This window comes from Branchiostoma belcheri, unplaced genomic scaffold, assembly GCF_001625305.1.
Source record: "Branchiostoma belcheri isolate BF01 breed outbred unplaced genomic scaffold, Haploidv18h27 scaffold130, whole genome shotgun sequence".
NCBI lineage: Eukaryota > Metazoa > Chordata > Leptocardii > Amphioxiformes > Branchiostomatidae > Branchiostoma > Branchiostoma belcheri.
Window position 1 is genome coordinate 122,024 of NW_017802714.1, and position 10,586 is coordinate 132,609.

A 10,586-nucleotide genomic window follows, 5' to 3' on the forward strand; every position below is an offset into this window, starting at 1 on the left:
TCATCAATAATAATGTATTAATAATAGGCTTATTGAAATCTGTATGCACGATATGTATTTCATGACAATGTCTACTCAGAGGTTATCTTTTAATCTGTTAAATCTTGTCAATGTGTAATATTCCCTTAATTTTGATATGATGACAATCTTTATGTACATTAACACAACTTAGTAATAATTGCGGAGAACTGATTTTAAAATGTATTCTTGATTGTATTTTATCACAGCAATGTATGTACAAACTTTTTACCTTAATATTTCTTTAATAATTGTAACCCATGTATTTGTCCAATTGTTTTAGCAGTGCAATTCAGTGCGAGTTTTCACCAAGCACTGCGAAACTGTAATCTTTGAGAAATAAAACCAATCACTTACTTACTAATCCCTCAGAACCTCCCAACATCTAGCACTAAGTTGTATTTCCAAGTTAATCAGATAAAAATGATTCAGATTGATACATTTAAAGAATTAACCCAACTAGATTATTTGGACCTGAGATTAAACAAAATAGCAACGGGTCACATCCATTATGATGCATTTAAAAATCTACCATTGCTCGCAATGTTGACCATTCAAAACAACAAGATGTCTGTCATTCTCCCTTCATATACTTTGGCGGGTTGACAACTATTCGTTACTTAAAACTTGGCAATAATCCCTGGCGGTGTGACTGTAGAACGGTTCCCTTCAGACTGAACATCACTAAATTTCCCTTCATCAAAGACCAGATAGTTTGTGCCCATCCCACCGAATTCAAGGGGCAGAAACTTGAAAATGTCAATCCCGATGAAATGATATGCAAAGAGACAACCGTATCACTGCGAACCGTTTATACCTCTACCTTTCCTACAGTGTCGACATATTCAGTTAAAAACACAGAAAACAATGCCAGATCAACGACGGGTTCTGTGGGCTCCACATCTGCCACACGGCCCCATAGTAGCCAATTGGAAATGTCAACATCTTCAGTTGGCAACACAGAAAGCAATACTAGCCCTTCAGCATATCCTTCAGGTGCAACTTTTTCATCACATCCACTTGGTAGCCTATTAGAAAGCAGTAATAAGTGTTATAATGCCGTGGTCACCTCTCGCTATCACTGGTTCTTTATACGCGATTCTGGCTCAACAGCACAATCTGCAGGCAACGAAAGCAAAACAACGGCGACGCAATCACTTCAAACAAACCCAAAACCACTCCCATCTTCCCCCTTCTTGTCTTCATAACCTCAAGCTGCTCAATAGTTGGCATTGCCTTGATGGGCACCATTATCCTGGTGCTGTGGTACAAGAAAAGAGCAAGGCTTTAGGGCTGAATCCTACTGTCGTAGTTAGCAATACATACACAACAGTTTCTGTGATGAACAATGTTGATGATCAGTCAGGGCAGGGTAAGTGTCAGGCCATCCTTGAATCCTTGGATGCTAGAAATCTGTCTTATGGCACAGGACCGACTGCTTTGCAGGCAAACTCCCTGCACAAAACAGCTACTGTAATGACCTGTGGTAATGTTCAGAAGGGCAGGGCCAGTCTAATCATGAGGCCACTACTGAATCCTAGCATTTAAACGCTAGCAATCTTTCTTATGGCACAGGGCCGACAGGCTCCCAGCTGAATTCTCTTTACGTAAATTCAGAAACACCATAATTCAATGTACATTGCCACACCCAGTAAAATACCATGGAGATCACTCAGCACCGACAGAAAGACCTTAAAGTTTCATGTTAAAAGGGTTGTATCCTTGGACGCTTTCTTTTCTGAGAAGTCCCCAATGTAAGAACCAAAAATGAAAGCATTGATTCGACGATTTGCATTTTCTATCTCCTTATAATCACAAATACGATCATTATGCTAGAGTGATTGGCTAAATTTGATAATAATTTTTTGCTGCTTTTGGACGTTATTAAGAAAGGTTCATCGTAACGTCAACATAAAAGCAAAGGACTGGAAGCAAACGTTGAGTCTACGCATGTTCAGCCCATAAAGATGTGTTTTATTGTGTAGAAATAAATAATAGCAGGTAAAATGGAAAGATTTGGAGGAAAAGTGGTAGAGGTTAAAATATTCAAGATGGGTGTCATAGGGTTTTGTGTACTGTAGTATTCTACAACATCGATGTATAATTCGTCGGTAGTTGGGTTGGGAGATACATGTAAATATTTTTTTCATTCATTTGTAAACACGAAACAATTCAGTTATCCATGTACTTCTGCCATGTCTATTTTATAGTAGAAAATTGAATCATAATGTAATTGTTTTGGGTGACTGGATGCTCAGAACTGTTGTGGTGTGCTAGGAAAACACAAGTCGAGCTTTGTAAAATATGAAGTAACTATAACGGCCGACGTTTGCTTTGGAGAAAATACAGCAGGGCTTTACCACAGTTTACGACATGGGAGGGAAAGAAGGAGAAACAGAAGGGCTACAATGCAAATTTTCGGTTCACTCCATCAACCTTGTTCACAGAATGGACCCGTCTACTCTTGGAACGTGACGTCAGAGACACGTGACCGTAGTAGCGGGTGATACGTGCCAGATAACTTGTGTCGCCCCCCGTCTCTGTTCAGGGTAGGTCTGTGAGCTCTTATGTAGACTGCAAAATTTCTTTTTTTTAAGTCAGGCGAAAAATAATGCGCGCGCTGAAGTCATACATCCACTTGCTGTGGCCTAAGCCTGTAAGGGCATAAATGTGCATCAATGGTCATTCATTCATTCATCCATTCATTCATTCATTCATGAATAAATATAGCAGAACTTGTTGTGCTCTCTTTGGTAAAACTCCACTTCCAGCTCCCCTCGTGAATATTGATTTACACGAAACGAGAAGGAACCTCATGGCCATAGTTTTCATTTAAAACAATACTTGCACTTGGACTGATCCCCTTTTCATAGTAAATGACTGTTTAAGGTTTCCAATGCAGTTTTTTTCGGCTCGGAAACCTAAAAAAGTCAATATTCTAGTCACTAATCTACACACTGAGTTGAAAACACAGTACCTCCAATATCTATTGACCCCCAGGGAGCAAAAACTCCGAACATTCTGAAGGATAAAGGTAACTGAAATGGCCCTTAGCTGATTTCAGGGTACCACCCATGAAATAAAGGACTCATCTTGGGGTTTGTTTCTGCAATTTTAAATACCCAAAGTTTAAAATACTGATTGAAATGTATGTGTCAATATCAAAACGATGGCCTTATTCAGAATATTTCCAGTTTTGCTTTGGATGTCTTTAAGATGTCTCATAATGCACAAAAATGTGCAAATTAAAATGGGTGTCATGTTAAAGGTCGGCTGTAGAACTATGCAGTTTTATGATATATTGCATACAACACCTAGCCCCAGTGCAGAGATAAAGACACCAGTTTTTGAAACGTTGGCTCATATAAAACAAATTTTTGTGAATAAAAGAACTTTACTACTGAATTATTTTCCAACCTGAAATATTTTTAACGGAAATTGATCTTATAAGTTTTTGAGGAAAGGTTTGTTATTGTTGCGTTTGAAATACCATATTTGCAAGCAAATATGCCGCACAGGTATGTGTGGTGGGTAACTCATATCCGTGTAAACAAGAATCACGATCTTCAAGGTCATCCACGATGACGGCAGTAGTATCGTTGCCTTGTACATATCTACTACAAATGACGGCATAGATATAAAGATGAACTGTCGAGTCATCAGTTTACATTTGTGAAAAGGTGGATTTTTGTTTGTTAGGAGGTTAACCCGTCTAAAAAGGGCTTGAAGTATGGGTTGAAGCGGGTTTAGTGTAAATGACCGTAACCGAACGGACGTTCTGTTCAAATTGACCACCGCGGATTTTCAAAAAGCCATCTTCGTACAGCAAACTCCACTTTTCATGTAAGACAATCTGTCACACGACATTGCGGATCGGCTAACGAAGGAGGCTGACACACCATATAAGAACCACGGCAACCTTATCCCGAGTCCATGTCAAGAAAGTGTCAACTAAAGCTATTCCAACAAACCAACCAACCAACCAACTAACCATCCAACCAACCAACCAACTAACCAACCAACCAACCAACCAACCAACCAACCAACTAACCAACCAACCAACCAACAAACCAACAAACCAACCAACCAACCAACCAACCAACCAACCAATAACAAAAGGTTTGTCTCGAGTCGATTAAGGTAAGATCTCTTGTAGCCATTTCGTCACTGACCTACGTCCATAAGCTAGGCTGGCAATCAGATTTAAGTTCTCAATGCAGATGTGAAGATGAGAGTTTTGCCGTTTGGGGGTTGGCGGCAAAGGTAGATCAGTTTCAGTGAGGTATGGGCATCAGAAATCAAATCAAAATGGTAATGAAATAGTAAAAATAGAAGCTACACACCACATTTACGAACAACATTTTCCACCCCAAAATCGATTCTGATTCGTGAAGAAAGAAGCCTTTTAGCCTGGAGACCATCGTCTAAATGGCACTATTGAATAGATGGACTCAGGCATTTTGTTTAAGTGTGTTCGGTCGTTCCTTTTCAATCATCTCGAGGTCTTGGTCAAAGGAGTATCCAAACATTTCGAAATCCGGTTTGTAAATTTCTCCGATCCGAAATATGTCCTCCGTCGGGACCTCCTGGAAAGTGTTACCGAAGTTTGCTTTAGCCCGTGAGGGGTGTTGTCTCGGGAGGATGCCGTCCTTCCCTACAATACCGCTCCTGTGGAAGAACAGACGAAGGTCTTCTACCAGCGTGTCCGTATGAGCGATGAAATCGTATTGAACCTGCAAAAAAATAGTAGAAAGGAACAGTCAGGTATTGTGAACACATTGCACTGCAACGAGAAAGATAGTTGGTCATGGGTGCATCATAATGTTCGGAAACCGGCTCTCTTCATATTATACCAGGGACACCCAATTAGAGAGAGAGAGTGAGTATACACACAGTGTGTGTCTGTCTGTGTGCGTGTGTGTCTCTGTGTGTAGTGTTAATGTGATCAATGAGGTAATATGGTGTGATATTAGAGGTGAGGGGTTGGGTCAACTGGAGAGAGACTATTTTTATGTGTGTGTGTGTGTGTGTGTGTGTGTGTGTGTGTGTGTGTGTGTGTGTGTGTGTGTGTGTGTATGTGTGTGTGTGTTTGTGCGTATGTGTGTGTTTGTGTGTGTGTTTGTGTAGTGTAAGTGTGATCAAGGAGGTAATATGGTGTGATAAAGGATTAGGGGTGAGGGGTTGGGTCAACTGGAGAGAGACTATTTGTGTGTGTGTTTAAAGTTAAAACTTTTGATCCAACACAAAAATTCTCTCACCTAGAGCTTTATTTGTGTGTGTGTGTGTGTGTGTGTGTGTGTGTGTGTGTGTGTGTGTTCTCGTGTTAGGCGAGAGTTAATTTGCAGATAAAATCCTAGCTTAGGGTTCAAAAATGGTTAATGTAGTTTCTTTCCGACTAATATTGACGATTACAATCACAACTAGAGTTCCCCGATCTCATACCTTCGCCAAACGATGTTAATCTTTATGACTGACAAATTATAGATTAGATTATCCCCCCCTGATTTAACAAATAGGAACATAATTTTCATGAATTATATCATTTTATTATAATCTCAACCAAAAGACAGTCTTATATTAATAAACAATGCATTCTATCATTTCCTAATAAATTATGCAAATGAGGTCCTGATTTTAATAAATTATTTAAGGTGATGTTAACTTTTAAGTACCACAAGTATGAAATTCCAGGCAGTTATCATTATTATTTACAGTTATCATAATTATTAATTATGCATAATTATAAAATCATTAATTATGCAAATTAAGTCATTATTAACATAATCAATATCTGCCTGTGTTTCTGTCGTTTTCAATTACCAATGTCACACGCTTTAATTGTCCTATCATGGAATGCAGCTGATTTATAGAATTTCCCCATAAATTATGCAAATTACATACATATTTGCATAATTGGCGAAGGTAATTAAATAGAATAATCTGAAAAGTCGTGTAGTATGATGGGATATACCAGAGGATATATATACCTGGCAGGGAGCACATAGACTAAAGAACGGTTCCCAGTGCACATCTCTGTATTTATTGTTAATGATACTCCAGATAAAATCCCTGAAGGAAATAGGTGGTAAGTCGCCCCTCAAAGACTGAAAGATAATATCGACAATATGTTAATTGCCATGTGAAATTATTACATACCTAGCATGTTTATAACCAATACGAACATACTGTTTATTGTACTCAATACTGTACGCATGCTGTCTTCTAAATTCTAATAATAATAAAAAAAATATTAAAAAGGATTACATTCCCAGTCTACAATTATTTAATACATAGTTTAATTATTACTCTCCTAGAAAAATCGTGTACATCTGTTAAAATACTATTTTAGCACTATCTTCTCAATGTTAGAATATTATATTGATACCATTTAGAATATTATACTGTATTTATTATTCCTCTTCAAACTTATGATACCGTATTATACTTAATTTAAAAACATTTCTTTTCGGTTTTAGAGAATGATAAATATAATATCATATTTTACGGTTTAGAATATTACTTTACGGTCTCTTCATTTTAATGTAAAGACATATTTCAAAGGGGAGAGTTGAATTCAGTGCAATCGGGAATTTTCCGAGGAGAGCTTGTAATCTAAGTTCTCCTAGGACAATCCAAGATTTCTCTTGCTGATTGTAATTCTACTAGTAATCATTATGTTTTATTTCTATGTATAACAAGTGAGTAGTATATAGTATTTTCTTGACATTTACATTGTGTACGTATATATAATATCATAACATCTCTTTCGCGTTTAAAACAGACTAAGGCTATTGCCTTTAGTGAGTAGTATGCAACACATTTAGTGTTAGAGAAAAATCATAAAAACTAAATTGCTTGAAAACACAACAGACTAACGTTTCTGTTACTAACGTGAGTAGTATGCGGCACATCCTAGTGTTGGAAGGAAATCATAGAAAATTGTTGTACTGTTCTGGATTTTGAAGCTTAGCTATAGATTTCAAATTTCTGGATGATCCCAAATTCTTAGTAGAATTCCAATCTACCCTCGGGGAGATAGAAATCCCAATCTGTCCTAGGAGAATCTGGAATTGCCATTTGGAGATTAGTATTCCAATATCCCCTTTAGGACAGATTAGAATTTCAATCTCCCTAGGATGATTGCAAATTGCCCTGGATTGTTATCTTTTTTTTAATTCCAACATGTAATCACCAGATATGGTGACGACACACTCAAGTTTTTTTTCAACTTATATTAATGCCGCCACCAACACAGGGGACAGATACATGACAGGACAATACTCATTTACACCTGAGCTGGGTGAGGAAAGTCGTGTAAAGTGCCTCTCCCAAGGCCACAAGATCGGTGGCATGTCAGGACTCGAACCCGGGATCGCGCACTCTGCCACTACGCCACACGTTATCTCCTATGTAACATGTATGAACGGTCTTTCTTACTTATGAATTTTTAAATTTTTAGATATTTGTTCTGTTTTCTTTTTTTTAATTTACAAGATCCACACCTTATTCGTTGTTGTGTTTTCCACCTTGGACTTCCACACCTCCTGCTGTAAGGTCCTTATGTATGAGAAGCGGAGTTTACTGTGGACAAATTTCTCAAGCCAGGCAGAAGCTAGCCTGAAACGTCACCAAAAATCCATGGTGATAACATTCACTATCTTGGATGTTTACAAAATGAAATTAGCTAGAATTTTTATAATAATAATAGCCAGAATGATCATTATCATGATAGTGGGCATTAACGAAAACGAAACCAAAAAAAAACCAAAAAAAAACCAGAAAAGTATCTGCATCTTTCTTTCTCGCTGGCACCCATTCGTATGCCAATTTTTTTTTGCTTAAATGATTGAATATATCACGCAATATGTTATTAGTGTGAAAATCATTCTCAAGTTAAGATGAAAAACTACAAAAGTGATTGTTCAAACCAAGTTAATTGAATTTTTCACACACAAAAAAAAACGACTTGTCAGAAACCCGTTCCAATGGCATCACGAATAAAAAACTAGCTCCACTCACTAATATCAGTGCTGTCAGAAATATTCCTGGAGAAGTTACCTAGTTAATTTTTTTTAAACGCAAGCTTTTCAGGCGTTATGAGACATGAAAGTTGCCGCTGCTCGAAAAGCCTCCAAGTATATAAGGATTAAGTCAAAACAAAAAAAAACCCGCCGTGCACTTTCAGTAATAGATAGACTTTTTTTCATATTTAGGCCACAGCAAGTAAATTTTATGGATGGCATCCTTAACAGACTCCAAATCTAATGCGAGCAGGCGAAAATAACAGGGCGGGCCGAAAAAAAGGTTCCTACATTTTAAACGTTTGACTCAATCATTCTACAAATGGTTCTGATTCGTACACACAGCCAACATCACTTATCACTGCATCAAAGTAAGAAACAAAACATTAAATCAGAGCCTTTTCTTGCCTCCTCTCTTCATTATAGTTAGATCTGCTATCCACCATCCGGCATTGCAACATACATCTTTGCCCATTTTCGGCATGATGACCACTTTTAGAAGGCAACATTTTTTTTTTTAATTTTCCAAAATCAGGCAAAAATTAATTATAACGCGTGCGCTGATGTCATCCATACAAATTACTTGACGTGGCCTTAGTTTTGCACTAGTTAAGTATTTCTTGTCTACAAGCAGTTGAATATAATGATGCATCATAAAAATAGGAAAACAATACCTTAGTTATGCACATACAAACACACATACACAAACACATACGCAAGAAAAATGTTATTAGAAGAAGAGATACCTCTCCAAGGGGTCCCGGACGACAATGAGTTTGTTGTATGTCTTTAAACGCATGGCCGCATCTTCCATACTGTAGCTGTTGAGTAGCTTAAAGGGGTACCGGTGAATCTGTATCCTTTTGTTATCTGCAATGCTCACATTTGTGTCGTGTTGGAGATTGTACATCACTAGTTTTGTTGTAGTGCATCCAGTTTTAGGGATGTAACAGTAAATAGTTTTAGTCTTGTCAATAACGATTAAATGATGTCGGTACTTTTGCGAATGGAACCCCTGAAAATAGAAAGAATGGCATAATGGTGTGTGGATTATAATAATTGAAGATACGTTTTAATCACATCCAACAGGAAGATACCTCGTAATGTGCTACTTTACTATATTTGTATTCGATTATTAATATTTCCTAAGGCCACACCAGGTACATTTTATGGATGACGTCCTTTGGAGACTCTAAATCTAATGCGAGGGGGCGAAAAAAAAACAAGAAGTGCCCTAAAAACAAGATGCCTAGATTAGAATATACTAAGAGACGGCAAATGTTAGGACTTAAATTGAATGATCATGAGGTGAAACAGTGTAACAAGCAAGAAGTCTTTTATTCATCATCAAAAAGCAATAAATCAGGTGGAACAGAAGTTGTCGTCCTGTCCTGTTTTTGCGTTGCGGGTTTCACGTTAATCTGACGATTTGCGGCACTGTCGTGACTCTTTGGTCATAGTTACAGGAAGCGGAATTTCTTGTTTTTTTTCTAGGAACAGGCCAAAATCAATGCGCGCGCGAACGTCATCCATAAAATTTACTTGGTGTGGCCTTAGCTGCCTATATGCCAATAATCGTAAAAATTCATTTTTTTTGGGGGGGGGGTCACAAAACTGTCCAAACCTACATCACATGACAGCCGAAAAGCTATTTGTCACAAAAAACATGACTACGGATTGTATGTGAAATGTATTTAGATCCCATGCAGTACAACGGAAATCCACCAGGGGGCGTCTCGGAGAGTTTTCCCCTCGGAAACGGCCGTTGTCATTTGAAATGGTTGATGCCATATGTTTGATTGGTCAAGCGTATCTTACTTTTTGAGGGTAAAAAAACCTTCAAAATGAAAAGCAATGTTTTGATTGCACATGAACGACAGCATCTTTGAAAAGTGTCGTGTGGCGTAACGGCAGTTTATTCGGCTAAGAACCAATGTGTCCCGGGTTCGAATCCTGCCACGTTACCAACTCTGTGCACATGGGAAAACACGACTTTCCTCACATCATCTCACTCAGTTGAAAATGAGTTAGCCAGAATAATCATTATCATAAAAGTTCGCGTTAATGAAAACGAAAACCAAAAAAAAGAGAAAATTATCCACATCTTCATTTTTCGCTTGCACCCACTCGTATGCAACATTTTTTGCTTAAATGTTTGAATATGTAACAAATTTATCTAGCATATCCCCGAAACAAACATTCTTAGTGAAGGAAACTAACCGATTGTGGTTTCTTTCTGCAGTACTCATTAAAGACGGTAATTCTCTTCTCTTGTTCATCAATAGCCGGAAGGCTGGTACCTGTGGAGAAGTTACAGTCAACATTGAAACTTTAATAAAACCCCAGTACAACATCCCCATGCGTCTTTGTCATGGCAGACTGTCAAAGAAAGGATTTTTGTAAACGCTGTCTCTTTAACCTCGGTCACAACCCGCCGTACGTGCTTCTGCGTGTTGTCTATGTGCAATCGATGCATATAGAACGAACCATCTCGGGGATCAAGCGAAAAGACCACATAACTATCCACGCGGACTAACACCAGGAGGT

At 38.0% G+C, this 10,586-nt stretch overlaps 1 protein-coding gene across 1 annotated transcript; it reads right to left on the reverse strand.

Annotated features, from left to right (window-relative positions):
• Nucleotides 1-4,469: 4,469 nt before the first annotated feature.
• LOC109464000 (carbohydrate sulfotransferase 11-like) lies at nucleotides 4,470-10,341 on the reverse strand. Its single transcript, XM_019760923.1, has 5 exons — nucleotides 10,260-10,341; nucleotides 8,786-9,054; nucleotides 7,521-7,635; nucleotides 6,006-6,122; nucleotides 4,470-4,751 (listed from the first exon to the last, which is right to left on the reverse strand). Exons 2-5 carry the CDS (start codon nucleotides 8,947-8,949, stop codon nucleotides 4,470-4,472), a joined length of 678 nt encoding a protein of 225 aa, XP_019616482.1. The 5' UTR covers nucleotides 8,950-9,054; nucleotides 10,260-10,341.
• Between the last annotated feature and the right edge of the window lie 245 nt (nucleotides 10,342-10,586).

Bases quoted from the DNA above. Each gene is read 5' to 3' on its own strand.
- LOC109464000 (XM_019760923.1), bottom strand. From the start codon at position 8,949: ATGTACAATCTCCAACACGACACAAATGTGAGCATTGCAGATAACAAA. The intron at 7,636-8,785 runs GTATCTCTTCTT...GTGACGTTTCAG, and splicing joins GTCCGGGACCCCTTGGAGAG to GCTAGCTTCTGCCTGGCTTG. The intron at 6,123-7,520 runs GTGTGGATCTTG...ATTATCTTTCAG, and splicing joins AAAACACAACAACGAATAAG to TCTTTGAGGGGCGACTTACC.